At 39.9% G+C, this 17,449-nt stretch overlaps 2 protein-coding genes across 9 annotated transcripts in view; both read right to left on the bottom strand.

Annotated features, from left to right (window-relative positions):
- Window positions 1-6,274, bottom strand: part of aopep (aminopeptidase O (putative)) — a 110,525-nt gene extending 104,251 nt beyond the window's left edge. For 3 of the 4 annotated variants that reach the window (XR_003213176.1, XM_005452128.4, XM_019365862.2), the window contains exons 1-5: window positions 6,162-6,274; window positions 4,306-5,065; window positions 3,842-4,011; window positions 1,169-1,421; window positions 126-339 (exon numbers count right to left, since the gene is read on the bottom strand). Coding sequence is in view for 3 of the 4 variants with exons in the window: in XM_005452128.4 (XP_005452185.1) it covers window positions 126-339; window positions 1,169-1,421; window positions 3,842-4,011; window positions 4,306-5,036 (1,368 nt within the window). In the remaining variant the exon portion in view is untranslated. The other variant, XM_025896942.1, reaches the window with a different exon arrangement.
- Window positions 6,275-6,935: 661 nt separating this feature from the next.
- Window positions 6,936-17,449, bottom strand: part of dock8 (dedicator of cytokinesis 8) — a 56,888-nt gene continuing 46,374 nt past the window's right edge. For 4 of the 5 annotated variants that reach the window (XM_005452124.4, XM_005452125.4, XM_013271848.3 and 1 more), the window contains 10 exons: window positions 17,111-17,303; window positions 16,384-16,527; window positions 15,934-16,065; window positions 15,509-15,643; window positions 14,997-15,086; window positions 13,402-13,638; window positions 13,156-13,299; window positions 11,983-12,089; window positions 9,766-9,936; window positions 6,936-8,745 (listed from right to left, as the gene is read on the bottom strand). In XM_005452124.4, coding sequence (XP_005452181.1) covers window positions 8,694-8,745; window positions 9,766-9,936; window positions 11,983-12,089; window positions 13,156-13,299; window positions 13,402-13,638; window positions 14,997-15,086; window positions 15,509-15,643; window positions 15,934-16,065; window positions 16,384-16,527; window positions 17,111-17,303 — 1,405 coding nt within the window. In that variant the 3' untranslated portion in view covers window positions 6,936-8,693. Of the gene's footprint in view, window positions 8,746-9,719; window positions 9,937-11,982; window positions 12,090-13,155; window positions 13,300-13,401; window positions 13,639-14,996; window positions 15,087-15,508; window positions 15,644-15,933; window positions 16,066-16,383; window positions 16,528-17,110; window positions 17,304-17,449 lie in introns of all 5 variants that reach the window. The other variant, XM_013271849.3, reaches the window with a different exon arrangement.

The raw sequence follows: 17,449 nt of genomic DNA, 5'->3' as shown, positions 1-17,449 counted from the left end.
AGGGTGCCAAGAGATGGTAGTTGAAAACCTCTGACACAGTGACACAAACGTTAACTGATGCTGTCTCCTTTAATCATACAAAATTTAATTAGCACAACTCTCAGTGGCTCTTTGTCAGAACCCACCTGGGCCTTTTGCAGAATGCAGGCAGGGCTAAATACACGGTGTGGAATCACCCGCTGGGACCAAGCCGACCGCTCAGTAAATCGGCAAGGGTAGTCGCCATGGGAACAAGAAATGCCGTCATCCACCATGCCTGAATAATCAGTTACAGAGAGTCCCTCATCCTCAAGGGAAGAGTAACAGAATGCAGAGTCTACGCAGGTAGTCTGGTCCCTGCTGTAGAAGAAAACAGGAAAGAAAAGTTTAACCAAAGGCTAATAACAACATTTTTTAAATTTCCATTTTTTCTTTTTGACTACATAGACCTTGAAATACTGAACCATCCATGGCACAGTGTGCACTGTCTCACCGAAATGAAAGGAGTGGAAATATGGAAATGACAGTATACATCACAAACCACAATGAGCCCAAAAATATCTAAGTGCCGACATGCAATCACATTCACTCTAATCCAATATCCAGCACTAACTCCGTCCTCGGCATCAGAACCGTTCCAAGGGTTTCAAGCAACAGCCAAGTTTCCTTCAAGCCATTCACTGAAAATAAAGGCCCTCCTTGTAGTTGGGGAATCATGGGGCCTGCAGCAGGCTATGGCTGGGCTGCTGCTGGAGGACAACCATGAGGGGGAGGAGGAGAATTACTGGAAACCACTGGCAGACTTGCCAACCTGCTGGCCAGCAAAAGGGAGACCCCAGATCGACCATGCCCTGCACAGAGGAAACCAGCCCTTTCGAAATGCTCCAACCTGCGTTTTATATCCTGTATGTCTATAAAATTTATGTAAGCCTCAGTTTTTCTATCCAACAATAATTTCTGCTGGGCACTGAACCTAATGTAATATGGTGAAAGCCTTTATGCATTTGTCATAAAAAAGCTGATTGAGTGCTGCACCCTATTCATCACCCTAACTTCACCTGCACCATTTTTGGTGTAGTGTAAGGAAAGTTTGACCATAGAATGTGGAAGGGCCAGACTTAGGTTAATAACAGTCTGGAGAGGAGGAGGTCCTACTAGAAGGAAAGAACAGGAAAAACTAATAAAATACCTGCCAGTCTGGAGAGGAGAGCCCTTTACTACTTCACTTGAAGAACTTCCAAGTCTAGACACACGCTCAGCCTCAGTCCACTGCCCATACTCAGGCCCAAGTTTGGCAGTCTTGCCACAGTCTGTCCCGTCCCTCACCCCTTTTTCCAGCTCTGGGGGGATTTCTGCTGTGACTTGTTGCCAGTGACCCACTGCCAAAGTGAAGGTGGAGGCGGGCATGGGCATTGTAACATAGTAATTCCACGTTAAGAAATCTGCAGAGAAAATGCCAAAGAAGTGCCAGAGAGAGAAAATAAAAATGTCAAAGGTACAGAAGTAGTAAAGAGTTTAGACGACTGGCAGCATGGAGAAAGAAACAGAAGAAAAATCTGAACTGAAATGCCATTTTGTTTTTACTACACTGCCCAATCTGATGTGTTTATCTTTGACATTTTATTTCTTTTTAGTCCCACCCATCGGTAAAGAGTGACACAATTCTCATGTCCACCTTTCAGATGATGTGAAAGTTATTAAAATCTTGAAAGGCAGCCAGAGAATTATCTCAGTCTGGAAACTGTTACTTCTATTATAAGTAAACTCATAGTACTTTGCAAAAGTATTGAGCCACATTTCTTTAATTTGTTTCCAAGAAAAGAGACATTCTTCTAATTTTTTAAACAGTCGTAAGTAATAGTTCTCCAGTCTTTCTGAATGTCTTTCAAAGGTTCTTTGAACACTGGCTGCTTTTTCGCACATTTCCTAATTTCCGGTCCTTGTACCTCACTATTTCAGAGGAATGCTTTTTGTTTACGCCACTTAACACTGACCTATGAATCATTCAAGAATAAAAAAAGGCACCAAACTCAAGGAATGAATCAATGTTGTGTCTACACAACTGACAACCTAGCAAGAACCCAATTTTAAATTGTATCTTTAGACTCTTTGTTACCAGCAGCTTGTTGCAAAACCACATAATTTGTTCCACTTAATTTATTTAGTTGAAGCTAGGAAAAAGATGAAGAGTATCTGAAAGTCATATCCTTAATAATTAGGAAAAAGAAAAAAACCCCAACAAAGACCTGACGTGGGATCTGAGATTCATCATAAATGGGCACAGCGTGGCTGTTAAGAAAGGGCAACAGGAAGAAAAGGCTGACAGCCATCTGTAAAACACAGTGGAAGCTATGTCATGGTTTGCCACTCCATTTCAGCCAGTGATGTTGGGGATCTTGATGATGAATGCAGTACAGCCATCAGATTTCGATCCACCATGCAATACCATCTGGAAAGAATCTGATTGGCAACAGCTTCATTTTTCAGCATGGCAATGATCCCAAACACACTGCTAATGCAGTAAAAGCATACAAAGGAGAGAAAAACATACAATGGAACATCATCAGTCATGGATGGAATCCCCAGAGCACGGACCTCAACATTACTGAAGCAGCGTTGGATCATCTCAATGGAGAACGGATTTAAAAAAAGGCACACATCCAAAGAAAAGCTTTGAATGTCCTTCAAGACGCCTGGAGAACTATTCCTGAAGACTACTTAAAGAAATTACAAGAAAGATTGCCCAAGAGAGTTCAGGCTGTGATAAAGAATAAAGAGGTGGTCATACCAAATATTGATTTTCAGCCTCATTAGAATTGCACAAACTCTGTTTTTCCCTTATATACCGTATTTACATTTATGTTTACACATTTTCCCATTAATCACTACATCTACTTCTTTTGTGAGCTTTTGCACAGTATATCCTTTATTGTAAACCTTCTCTGTTTTTATTCTTCTCAAAGTTCTAACTGGTTTGTTTAGAACAGATGCTGCCATCATACATATTTGAACTACTGACCCAATCTGAAATGTGGAGCTCTAAAAGGCCTGGAAATGGGCAAGAAATACTTATTGAAAAATGTTCTCTACTGATTCCAATAAAATGCAAAGACCTTTTTCAGTGCAGTTCATACTCCTCTACAATGCTCTTTTCTGGAAGCACTGATATTGATGGGTTTTTTTTTTTAAAGCATTAGGCTGATTTTTTTTCTGTTTATTTGTTTATGTTTTTTATTTATTCCTATTTTTTGTGCCTGGCAGACAAAAAATAAATAAATAAATGAATAGCTAAGCCATTTTAAAAGCTTAACTGTCACACTATCTAAAGATTTAGCCAGCTCAAACTGGATGTGACACACAGATAAACGTGGGCCATTACAATCGGTAAATGTTATCTTATTTGGGAATTAGGCTGATAATGGCTGGTACCAGCTTTCAGCCGATACTTTGGTGCACACGTACCCTTTTTATTTAACCCAACAAATCCAATCTCTCAAACACATCAATAGTCCATGCTCCCATAATGGCTTTTGGTTTCAACACTGGACACTACAGACCCATTTATTCCAAGTAATGAAATCTAATACCAATCTCTTCTTTTCAGTTTAGTAGTCGATAAATTGGTGTAATATTCAAAAGTTTACAAATGTACATACACATATATATATGTGTGTATATATATATATATATATATATATATATATATATATATATATATATATGTGTGTATATATATATATATATATATATATATATATATATGTGTGTGTATATATATATATATATATATATATACATATATATATAAAACAAAGAAACATATACAATTGACTTCTGTTGCTAAAGGTTTTTCAAAGCTTACGTGTGTCCCCATCCTCAGCAGGTACTGGCTGCTCCTCCCCACTCATCAAAACCACGCACTCACTGGGGGCCCGTACTGTTGCCTGCCATGTTGACATGGCAACAGGCGGCTCCTGGCAGGGGAAGAGGGCTCGGTTGTTGATGGGAGAACCGGCGGTGTAAACACATACCCTGGAAGGGTAAACAATGGCAAACTATAAACAACCCTCACTTCAATGCCCAAACGAAGCACGCACACAGAAACACACACATAAGTAACGCATACCCCACACAATAAAATAGCCCGAGGTGTGTTTTTGTGAACGAATTAATCTGTATTATATTATTCTGGCATGCACACTCAGTATCTTACACTGTAACTTTGAACAGAGCAGATTTGATGCCAGTTGCCAGTTTTGTTTTGTTTTTTAAAAATATGCCAATCTTTACTTTAATAATTCAGATGTTTTTCATCCTGAAACAAACCTGTTGTCCTGATCTTTGGTCCACCGCACTGAGCCTCCTGCTGGTTTCGTCTCATAGCAGATCCTGAGAGCACAAGGGAACTCCTGAGGTGATGTGACTCCATTTTTCCTCACCTGTAGACTCCATCGGTCTCTATGGAACTGCAGTGTGCTTCCATTCTGAGCACCAGGGGCACGGCTACAAAGTGAAAAGAGCTGATGCTGCTGCCTCCACTGGCTGGAGGGCATGGAGATGAGGTTCTGAATAAAAGCTGCCTGTGGCTTCCTTGAAACATCCCCTGATTTTTTAGATGGTACCTCTGGAAAGCGGCTTAACATGGCTTCCACAGAGGTGACGTCCACCTCTTCGACCTTTGACACGTCAAGATCACAGCAGTCCAACACTAAGGTGAACTCACCGCCACTTGTAGTGTGCCACAGACTTGATGACTGAATACTTTCTGCATCACCACACATCTTCTCCACCTTTGTTGTAGTCGTTTCAAGCTCTTTTTTATCATCCTCAAGAGCATCCACCTCCTGGTATCTGGATGTAAAACCATCCTGACTTCCTCCAGCCTCGGTCCTCACTCCCGAGCGAGGCTCCAGGAACAGAACAATACTACCACTGATGACCTTACTGTCAAAGTGAACAGTCAGGTCCAGGACATAATGCTTGACCAATATGTGGTTAGTATTCGCTCGAAGCGGAAGGTCATCCGTGTCAGGGTTTAGGTCCCCATCTGGGTCCATGTTACACCAAGGACATCAAAGTTGAGTAACTGAAACAGAGGTAAGAGAAAAAAAACTAACCCACACCGACTGAGAATCTGAGGAAAAAATCTAACTCATTTCTGTCTATGCATAAAGTATGATGTATTCCACCATCACGGTGACTGCAGGCTACAGCTGCATTTAACTCCAATGAACTCTACACATGCCCACATTCCACAATGAAACGACTTTCAAACAGGAAAACAATTTCATGATCCAATTTTGATGTGTGTTAACAAAGCAGTACAAGTAAAAACAACTCAACACATAGACAGTAATGGGTAACTATCTGCAGAAACCTATATTAAAGCTCTCCTGCTTTCATTTTTCCTGTCACAGTCCTTCTATTTAGCCTGCTTGGGGCTGGAGGGAGGCTTGGCGCGACAGAGGTGCAATTACTATTTACAGTGAGAAATCCTCAGAGCTTATTCAGCGCAGTTTATAAAATTATGAGCACTGAGAAAAAGACCATGATATCTTGAGCAACAGGATGTAGAAAAACATATCTTCCATCACTATAAAAGATTGGACAACAACAGCCAACTCTGATCCATGTGACCACTCTTTTATTAAGCTCATGCAGCTTGTTAATAAAATTAGTGTTTGCTTACTGTTACTAAGGAAAGAAAAGTTGAGTGTTGCTCTAAGGGTTTAGGAATATGTAGCAGTGGGCGGAAGTGGATGCCAGAGAGCTGTCACACAGTTAAAAGTGATTAAGTTGTGTCCTTGGAGGCAGAGCAGGGCTTGCAGGCAAGTCACAATACTGCTTAACTTCGACCAGGGTTTTCCTTTCTTTTAATCACAGGCTAAAGTGTGAGAAAACATAAAACAGAAACTTTCGGCCAGCACAGGAAACGAAGGTCTTCACCTCAGTGTTTCCAAACGCCGCACGACGTAAATGAACGTCTGAAGTTTTAAAGTTCACTAAAGTGTGAAGCTACCTGGCTGACTGACATGAAGGAGTTTGGCTAACTTTCCATCACAGGTCTCTCTCATTAAACAGTCTGCGGTTCAACCGCAGCGACAGTGTCGCCACAAATAACCGGCTTCGCTGTGGATAACAGCGTATTTACTAATATTTGTACAAAACAGCTGCTAACATACCGCCGAGCATCACAAGCTCTCGTTTGTTCTACAACAAAGCTGTATCCGTCCTGTGCGAGTCGAGCGTTGATGTCGTCACATTAGTGCGACGGCAGCGGATTGTAGTCCTTCACTTGAACCCCCCCCCTCTCTCTCCAGCGCTGCACGTTATTTATTTTTTATGATAACTACGGAAGTAACGATTAAAATGCTTTAAAAAAAATAATATATACATTCTGATATATGAAATCAGAAAGAATGAATGAGAACGAGAAAGTAGAGAAGTACCAGGTGCAAGAACAACTGGAGCAGATGTGAAAAGTCCACAGTCACCTTTCTTCCCCCATTCTGATGCTCGCTTTAAATTTAAGCCGATTGTGTTGACCATGTCTGCATGTCTAAAAGCGTTCAGTTGCTACCATGTGACTGGCTAATTCAATAATTAGTATCAAGCAGTTGAAACTGTATACCTAATAAAGTGGCCAGTGTGTATATTTTGCTTCCTATTCAGTTTTAGCTTCAGTTAAATTCCAACTTCGGGATACTCTTCTCTTCAGTGTAATTATTGCATTTATTTATTTATTTATTTTTGGTCTACGTCTAAACATTTTGTTTTCTTTAGTCTCCTATTTGTTCATTTATGTTCTATTTTTGATTCTGAGACAAAGGACACCAAAAAAAAGCTTAGAGTCTTAACATGAGCCTTAAAAAAATCTTTACATAGTCTACTTATAAGTAATAGATGTATGTTTGCATTTTAATTCAGTTATATTAAAATGTGAGTGGACACAGTGGTGACATATATTAATTTTTATTCAGGTTCTTCAACAGCATTGTAAGTATGAGAGTGGGGGAAAAAAAATTCTATATTTTTAAAAAAAACAACAACAACAACAACAACTATGTACGAACATAAAGGAAACCTGTGAAACATGAACGCAGTCTCAGTGGGTGTATCCCACGAATACTTCTTACAGCGCTAATATGGTACACGTTTTAAAAATAGGTATACATTTTCATCAATGTTCACAGCTGATGCATACTGCATAGACATCATTTTATTTACCCCCCCCCCCGCCAAAAAAACAAAACAAACAAAAGAAAAAAACCACCCAGCAGCTAATAAATAAGATATGTACCTAGAAACAAATATTTCCATGAGCATTAATCACATTGACAAACATGTACACCCATTTTTGAAACTCCAGGCGCATTTACATCACTGCAATACAGAATGACCTGCAGCATAACATCATTTAGATGAAATGTTTCATCGATGTCACATAAAATCAAGTTGTCACAATTTAATATTCCAAAGCAGTAATAAATTTCTTCACTGGAATGTGTCCTCACGTACTGAGTAAACATAATTTGCAAAGTAAATCCGTGTGGAGTGACTTTTTACATTATTGCATTTCTGCTGAAGTTCCTCACTTCTTAAGTAAATACAGAAGGAATTGAATTTGGCACTGTGTGTATTGCAGGAAGCGGTCTACTTACAGAGAGCAACTGAAACTGTTGGAACATACGCTGAGATTGTACAGTAAACTCAGTCACTGAATCCCACCGACTGAATAATATACTTCCAATTAGTATCATTATTGCTGTTATTTTATCTAAAAATACATTTCCATAAAATACAACGCAAAATAGTTTTAACAACTTTGTAAACACCTTGTTATTATCTGAAGTAATATTTCAAATATATCCACAATGCACACTTTATGTGTATTCCACGTGTGTTTTAGAGCCCTAAAAAGCCTATCTGTCTCCTGTGAAACTCTTAATAAGTTAAACTTTTCTGTTAGCTACATATCCAGGTACATGGCTGGCCTCAACTGTTAACACATGAATCTGTACCTATTTTTCCAGTGCACAAAAATCCATCCACACTCGCTGCTCACACTGGAACATGTCATACTTAGACGCCCAGACTGGAATTTCAGAGGCCCTTTAGCACATAACAGAATCATTTATCATCACTGAGTACAAAGTGACTTCAGTATGGCACCAAAAGCTTCTAATCTAAACACAATCTAAATAAACACACATTCATTCAGACATTCACATACATCTATATACATGTACATACACAGAACATGAGCATTATTGGCACACGCACCCACACACACACACAAACAACAGGCCTGGGATTAGTAAGGACCTAAGAGAGCTAGTTTACTGACCCAGAGGAAGTGTTTGCAGCATTTTGAGGACTTGAAGTTATCCAAAAATGGAAATTAACACAGCAACAGAAGATTTTACAGTGAAATGCTCAATAAGCTACTCTTTGCCGGTGATTCCCACCCTCCATTTTTGTATGTGCTCACTCGCCTTTCCCTCCTCTTACAAACAGCCTGACATCATAAAAGTGAACACTCAGCCAACATTAATACACATTGCCAGATCACTGAGAAACTGCGAGTCTTCCATTGTTGACACGGCGTACGGCTCCTGCTGTTCCTTTTCTTGTTTTTCCCCCCTCTTCTTTCATCTTCTCTTCTCTTTTTCTCTCTCACTTGTGTGACAGCCTCCCCTTCCTGTCTCAAGCACTCAGGAGTTTTCCTCCTGAGTTCTGCGGAAACTTAGACGTTTGAAGGAATCCCTGCGAGAAGACAGTGGATGAGGGAGGGGAAACAGAAACAAAAGATAATGAATGATTATGAAGAAGAAGAGGTGGAACAATCATGGTGAGAAGGCGAGGGTGCGTAGATGTAAGGTAATCATTTACTTCCCACAACCTAAAAACACCCTGAATCTTAACCATAAATTTCTACCAGATAACAGCGAGAGCAACAGATATTTTTTCCACAACACCAACTAGCTAGTGTTCTTTTACCGAGGCTCGGGTGTCAGACATATGAAATAATTACATGAAAAATATAACAGTTATCACAACTTGTAATATTTTTTTCCCTCTTTTTAAAAACTATAGAGATAAATCGATGCATCTGTGGTTACGTGTACAGCAGTAAACAAAACCAGAAACAAGGTTATATTTATATATTCTAGTTTAATGGCTTCCTATGTTCCTATCCATGTTGTATCTAAAAAATAAATAGAAATTGTCAGTTATAATTAAAGGCAAAACCAAAATACATTCTTTCTAACGGGGGTGACCCTTCTGGGTGTGAACAGAACCCTGATCGTGACCCATGCTGCGCGCTTCATATTTTACCCCTTTTGGATGGAGTGCATCATCTCAGTGGTTAGTGTTGTAGTAAAACAGGTGATAAACAGTATGACTGTGATTAATAATGCTACAGTCACAGTGGGAAACAGTGGTTGGAGACCACAGCACTTTTAAATTTATTGTAATGAACGCAGTTTTGTTCACTGCAGTCATCGGGCAACCATCGATTTTTCCTAGTTGCAAAGAAGGTTGTGGCCTTGCAGTATTTTCACTGTAACTAAGCCACAAGTCTCTATTGTTTGAGCATGAAGTGCCCTTGGTTTGTCAGTCAAAGCCACCCTCACTCATGATGTCTGATTTAGAAAAAATGTAATCAATTCATTCTCCCTTTCCCTTTGGTTCAGTGATGACACAGCCTGATAAAATGATCAATGTGTGTTTCTCACCTCTGTTTCCCTTGTCAAAGCCGTCTGGTGCGGTGGCTCTGTTTACCTGTTCTCCAGCCGAGGCCTGATGATGGGTTTATAGAGTTCGGGAATCTTCCTCTCCAGCATTGGCCTTAGGTTCTCTCTCAGGCGGTTGTAGTTCTTTTTCAGCTCCTGCTGGTACTCCTTCTGATCTGATGCAATCAGGTGCTTATTCTTCTCAACTGCTTCACCGCACCTGCAGGACAGAAAGTGGCATGTAATTTCATTGGCTGTAATGAAAAAAAAGAATCGAGTTTTCCCCTCAAGCTTTTTTCTTTTATTATTATTATTATTATCATCATTATACAGTAACCTCAAGAAGAGCTTCAAAAATAATTCTGAAATGAAACAATCTTTTTACAAGTCACTGTGCTTGTGTATGCTAAGCACCGTCCTGTAACTGCTTGACCAGAATTTGAATCCTTTGCAAACCAGAACTCTAAATGAGCTCAAATTTATACTCGACTGCAGGGACCACCTATTTGGCTTTGTCAAGTAACGCTGCTAGAATGTGAGCTACGACGCAAACGACCCAGAAGTCTGATTTAAATCACAGTAGCAGCAGAAGCAAGAACTCTAAACCCCTATTTTCTCATGTGCTGGGAAGGGGACAATGTTTTGTTATAATGGGGGAAAAAACAACGGGTCTAAGTTGAAGTGCAAGTAGAGGGCAAGTCTGGGTTGTACCCACAGTACTCTATCATGATATGTATAATGGCCAACATACAGGGCAGTCTGCAGGAAATCAAGGGAAGGGGATGATTGCAAACACATGTTTATCTTTTAGCCTTTAATGAAGTTAATATGGAAACTGAAATGTCGTGTAACAGTATACAGTAAATAAGCAGGGTAATGAGCATTAATGACAGTTCACAAGAGTGCAGGATTTTCAAAGACATAAAAACGTCTGGTGGTGTATGGCTATTTATCTGAATGCTTGGCTTATTTAGACAGCTCTTCAGATGAGCATTTGGCATCTTCATTTTGTTTTATGATTTGCAAAATGAGCTCCGTTTGTAAAAAAAGAAAATATGCTTGGCTGTTTAAGTTTCTGAATTGAATAAAAAAAAAACCCAACAACAACAACAACAAGAAAAACCTATGGGCTTCTTTAACCATTACTGCGTGTACGAGATCTAAATCTATAAATGCAGGATGGGATTAGACAGCAGCAACACCAGAGCATGTGGCAGAGTGGGACGTCAGCAAATCCAGGAAACAACAAATCCCCCAAAACCTCTCTTTAAATTTTTAGCTCCACAGAACTCATTTTAAAATACTTTGAAGTTCATGTAGCTACATAATACAACACTAAATATTACAAGATGACCAGCTTAGAAAATAATGCTTTCCTAAGTGGATTTATTAGAATGCCACTGCTGAGAAGATTGGCGTTCAGTGAGTCTTATGTTTACCTGGATTTAGGAAAGGAAATAAACCTTTCTGAAATTACAGCAAATTTTTGCAAATCTGTTTGTAGCATTTAAGGCAGCTCGAAAGTAACATGAAGGTTAGAAAATGAAAGACACCATTTTTTGGAAGCAAACAACACATAACCATGAGATGAAAGCAAACAAACTCAAGCACACACACCAATACTTTGCAACGTGCAGATATGACACAATCTCGGCACAAAATTATCATGACTCACTGCAGAATGTAGGACATGATGGTTCAAATTATGTTGTGATCATTGAAAATATTTTAAAACTATTGGTGATAATGAATCTAGAGTTAGCTAGAAGAATAACAGCTTAGTGGAAATAGTCTCAATATGTAAATAATATATAATTATTCACATTACTCCTACTTCTTTGCTTCATTTAAACTGTGATCTGGTTGGAAATGTAGTTGTGATTATCACTTCAGTCTCTTCATCTTGACTGACACGCTGTTTAAACAGCAGGGTATCAGTCTCCATCACTCTCACTTCTTTGTGGTGCACTTTTATCTTCCTACGCAGGCAACAATGGAGGCATATAGATCCTGGAGAAGACTTTCACTCTTTCCAAGTCACATCTCACAAATACATTCCATTTCCTACTAAGAAAATCTCTTTGACATCTTGTTGTATATTTCAATCTATTGAGTCGATGCCATTTATTGGAATAAAAAAAAAAAAGAGAGAGAGATAGAGAAAGCAGATTCAAGTAAACTGGCTGGGGAACTCAGTCAGGCTCATTGTTCACCACCATTTATTCACCCTTTGTCACTAGGTAGTTATTCTTTGATAGCGTCTTACCTCATTATAAATTCTTTGAAACACAGGCGCAGTTTGTTGTGGTGACGGAAGAGCTTTGGGTCCGCTGGGATCTCATTCAAGAAGACCTGGGCCACCTCCAACGGGCCCTACAAACAGGGGGCGGAGATACAAGGCAATCAGCAAAAACAAAGAAGCAGTGAGATGAAGAAAGAGAAAGCAAAGAGGGGCTGGAGGAAGGAAAGAGAGGAAGCGTTTTGACAGCAAGTGAACAAAGGAGGAATAAGAAAGCCCCTCATTCATACTGGGGGAAATGACCTACTACCTGAATGGCTAAACGCAACTAAGAGCTACGATTCTGAACTGAAAACACGAGGAAGCCATCAGGAAAGGAGCTGCTGTGATTACCTCCTGTATAGCTAATGTCACTGCTAACCCTGCATACATTCTCCATTTGGCTCCCATTTGCCCAGTATGAGATCTTGTTATCCTAACTTATATTCATCATAAAACCGCAGCGCGCTCGCACAGTATCTGCAGTTAAACAGCTCTGATTAGAATCATAAATGCACTGGGCCTGGGCCTCAGCCCTGGGTCTGAGCTGCCGACCCGCACACAGAAACCTGGCCTCTTGTACTGATTACAGTCAAGAGTTATATGTTTACTGAGCTGCAGAGCATTAGCGTTATGTATACAACCATCAGGTTGGAGCGAGGGACCTGTCAGATTAGACACTGGAAGATAAAGAGTAAGGCGAGCAGAGACGCTATAGCTTGCTTCGTCATTACGCCGACATTCACCATGCTGGCAGGACCTGGAAGCTATCAGATCAAAGAGACCTCCGGTGCAGCACGCCATGCAGCGGATACATGAAAGGAAGAGGGGCCATGAATTGACGTTTTAACTAAATCAGGAGAAAAGCAAAGGAAGGATTAGGGTTGCGGATGGGGTGAGGGCTTTGATGTGTGATCACTGCCATGTCTCCCACCTGCACTCCTTGACTACAATGGAAACTGTAAATGTGGTAGCATAAATAGGAGGTAAATCATTCTGTTATTTTCCCCATCACATTATGCATGATAGAAAGTGTCATTTAAGAAGAACAGCTGTCATTTGGTTAAGCGCAATCATTTCTGCTATAACAGGAGAAGACACACAGTAGTGCAAAATGGCATCGCTGCCTTTATTTACCGAACGGCCCCAAATGCTCATTACCTGGTTAACAGTGGCTCCCACAGAGCCCTGTAGCAGCATCTGTAACATCTTAGCATCGGGTTGTTCTCTGTGTGTGGCAACCGCGAGCTCTCTGGTCTTCTTCTGCATGTCCTCTATGGCCACCTCGATAGGCGTCAAGTCAAACTGGAAATACAAGACAAGTAAATATAGCCAACTGGTATTGCTGCAGCTGTGACGTGACTCATAGCTGCTAGGTGTTCCACACCAGGTGTATTCAGCACTTACCTCCTCTTTCTGAATGACATTGATGCGGGTCTTGACATAGGGGAAAGCATGCATGGTGGTGAGGATGGTCTTTCTCTTGTACTGTTCATTGAGTTCACCCCGAGGTCGCCCACTCTTGGTGAAGGGTGTGGTGTACATGAAGCGCCGCAGGTTAAAGTTCTTCTCAAAGTTTGTCAGTCGGTCTTTCATCTCATAGTCGTCAAAGTAGGGTTCCACATAAGTGATCTGGATATATGCCTAGAGAGGAATGGTGGTGTTTTTTAAAATTATTATTCATGAAAATAGTGTCTTATTGTGATTAAGAAACGTGTGCCTTTAGCTGCATTTTATTGTCTGCTTTTATATCTAATAAAGCAAACTCTGGTATGTGTCCAAAGAATCCATAATTTCTTGCTCATAGTCTACGTGCAGTGCATTTTGGTTGCATTGAGCTGCTGTTTAAAACACGGGGAATTGAGTTCCCACTTGTCATTTGCATAAATTTGGGCCAGTTTATGCAAATCAGATCTGTCCAGCTTGAGTTGATGCCTCTGAAAACTCCAGATGAATCTTTAATCTACGCATTGTTGAGCTCAAATGAAGACAACTGGCTGGCTTTTCTAGGACCTCGAACGTTTTCAGTGTTTGTGATTCCTTGAACTATTTTAATAACATAAGAGAAAGGTTGCAAATGAGCAGTCATGCTAGTTTCCGGGCTGCTTGGCTGCAGGAGAGAAACCTGTCATTCATCTATCACGACTCTTTCTGTCTCGCCTAGCAATTCTAGAAAGTGGAGCAAACCCTCGAGTGCAAAAACGCTGCTATAGACATACCACTGCAGTTTTAGAGTTTTGGAGAAACAATATTGTAGAAATACACAGTGCAGTGTCCTTAAAGGTGTCACAACTATACAAGTTAGAGTAATGAAACTTTACAGATGTGTGCTTGAGAAGAAAAACATTTAGTCTGTGGAGTTCAGGTCATGAGTCTGGAGTACTACTGCAGTAATGTAGGTCAAAAGTTCTGCTGCTTCTATACAGTGCATTCAATATGAACTCGGTATTATGAATTACAGTAAATACAGTAACTTTATATAGATGTTCACATTTATAAATGATATGAACATAGCTCTAGTTTAAATAATACACATTTTTACACCCTATACTCTATGTACAGTTTTGAATTGACCTTTTCCCAGTCATCTTACTATCATGAAAATAGTGTCAAACATTTTAATCAATGTGGATGAAACTTATATATAAACTGCCTATCCTACCAGGATCATCAACATCTATACAGCTTTTGGGAAGTAAGTCTTATATTATGAATGTGTAGTTTCAAAAGATAAAGAAATATATGTACTTATTCATTAGTTTGGTGTTTATAAACAGCCAATTTTGCCATCTAACTATATACAGTGATATAATGAAGATAAAAAGAATAACATGATTAATTAACATACAAATCTGTGTTTTATTACATGAACAAAGTAAACAGCAAGAGCTACAAGCCTGGCAAAAAATGCCCACGGGGGAGATTTTTGATACTAATATTAGTATTTGATCATTTAGAGATTAACATTTACCAGCTGATGGTTTGGCATAACAGTTACTCACCTTATTGGGGTTGAGCTGTTTTCTGTCCACTGGTGTAGAGTCCTTAATCATCACCAGTGTGTCATCTCCAAAGCACTGACTGTAGAAGTTCTAGGAGTGCAGGAAATTGTGTTGTTAATATACAGTACAGTTCATAATATAGGGTCTTTAAAGTGCAGAATCATTTTTACTCAAATATAAATTGCGGTTGGAGGCTACTCCTTAAAGAGTAAAAAGCATTAAAAGAACACTCGAAAGCATGAAATAAACTGAACGTGAACTGATTCACTAATTTGTCTCAAGTGCAGCTGACAATGCATCCGCTACTTTCTTTTTTTCTCTTTTTACCTTTTAGCATGCAAATGATAGCTTTCAGGCGCTCTAAATGTCACCAAAACTCAAGTACAATTTGTGAATCTTTCACTCTGTCGTTCTGCTCACTTAAAGCCTCAAGTGTCAGATCTCACCAGTCCAGCCAGGCACCATATCCTTTATTTCATACCTACACATGCACACATTTTCCCCTTACATACCTCCAGCCTGTGTGATATCTCGGGCAGATGTGTGATCCCAGGCTCCTTGTAGATGAATTCCCGTTCATCCAGATCACCAAACTTGGCCCCATAAAAGCCCACTCGGAAATAAGTTCCAAACATCCTCTTATGTCCCTGGAGGGAAACAAACACACTCAAATTGATACCAATCAGATATTTCTGTTATGTCAATTATCTTTTGTGTTTTTTTAATTATAAGGGCGACTTTGAAGGTTTTATTAAAAGCCAAAAATAAATTTGTAGCCGTTTTTGTTTTAAAGGATGTTTAAAACACATATTTAAATACTGAATAAGAACATGTATGTACCAAAATGATTTTTAAAATGTTTTATCTACAACATCTTACGATCTTTCTTATTTTCACTTTCAGTAAATAAATGACGCAGCACCTCCTCTGTCATTACCTTCAGAATGATGTTATCAAAGGCTCTCTGAAGTTTGTCATGTGTTGACGCCAGTTTTCTGAAATCTCTATGTGCCTCTAGGATTGGTATGATGATCTTGTAGACCTCGTTTACTGCCTCATAGAGACCACCCTGATGGGAAAGACAGCCATAACTGCTATTTAGCATTACCACAGAGTATAGTATATTTTAAGAAAATAATAATAATAATAAACAATTACTGTTAAAGTGCAAAGATTTTCTCTGCTTCAGTTATACAGCATCCTTAAAGACTGGCTTTTTTTAGCATTAACAAAGTAGATATTTACCGCTTAAAACACATTGATAATACAAATTTTATAAAGTAACTACTCCAACCTTTATAAGACTGTTTTTATTAAGTCATTACAGGTTTTTATGTTAGCACTAAACATAAATATCACAAATACTAGTGCAGTTTCATGGTCTCACATTGCTGAAGAGCTCAGCAGCCTGCTCCAGCAATCCCACCAGGCCGCTCTCCGTGAAGTAGCGACCTGAGCACACCCCATCCTCATCCGGGGACAGGATGTCGTCCGACACCGCAGACTCCTCCAGCACGTTGGGGGAGATATTCTGAGGAGAAGATCCATCAGCTAATCACTCATTTAGCCCCGCTAATCACATGATCAATAACACGGCTTAAAATAAGATGTCCTGCAGTGAGAAATGGAACTCGTTTAATGACCATCCAATCAGTGGCTTGCTGCAGGTTAGAGTGTCCTGAGCACAGAGGTCTTGTGTATAACACAGCTCATCGATAACATAATCAACTTTGTGACTGTTATAACTGTTTGTTTTCAGATGAGGGAAACAGGCTGTTCCCATCTTCCCACGGGAGCACATTTGCCTTTTTATTCTCCTCTTCATCTTCAAAGACAAAGCGTTAAGCAGATATACCAGGGGATCATATTTACATGTTGACGTTATGAGTGTACAGCTCCCCCCTCTGGACACACACAACCAAATATGGAAGCAATCCACGGGGAGATGTGAGATTTTCTTGCTGTGCACTTGAAGGTTTGCCTTCATTCAACATAACAACCAACAGCCATAATAAACAAATGAAGACTGCTTATTTTATGTTCCTGTGTTTCAGTCCTAAAAACTTATTATTATCTCCTTGTTATTTCTGTATGTATATGTTTGTGTGGTCTACCTGAAAGGTGACACTGCCAACAGGCAGGTACTTGTGATCCTCCAGCATGCTGAGGTACTCAGCCACCAGGGCGGCAGCGTGCACCAGACACATTGCAGACTCCGTGTAACACTTCCTGTTGTTGTGCTTCTCTGCCATGTTCTGCAGCCAGGTCAGGCGGAGGTCAGGAGACGTCTGGTAGCCTTTTGCTATCCTGGAGAGATATGGGAGTGGGAGAAGGGATCATTTTTCCCCCCTTTCTTTCCCCTTTAATTCATCTGGTAAAAGTCTATCTGAGATCAAAATCTCCTTATCAGAAAACCGTCACATGCTGGACAAACAAGTGCACAAGTGGTAGTT

The sequence above is a fragment of the Oreochromis niloticus genome, linkage group LG12 (assembly GCF_001858045.2).
Source record: "Oreochromis niloticus isolate F11D_XX linkage group LG12, O_niloticus_UMD_NMBU, whole genome shotgun sequence".
NCBI lineage: Eukaryota > Metazoa > Chordata > Actinopteri > Cichliformes > Cichlidae > Oreochromis > Oreochromis niloticus.
Note: the sequence above shows the minus strand (reverse complement) of the source record. Positions and strands in the feature narration are given on the sequence as shown.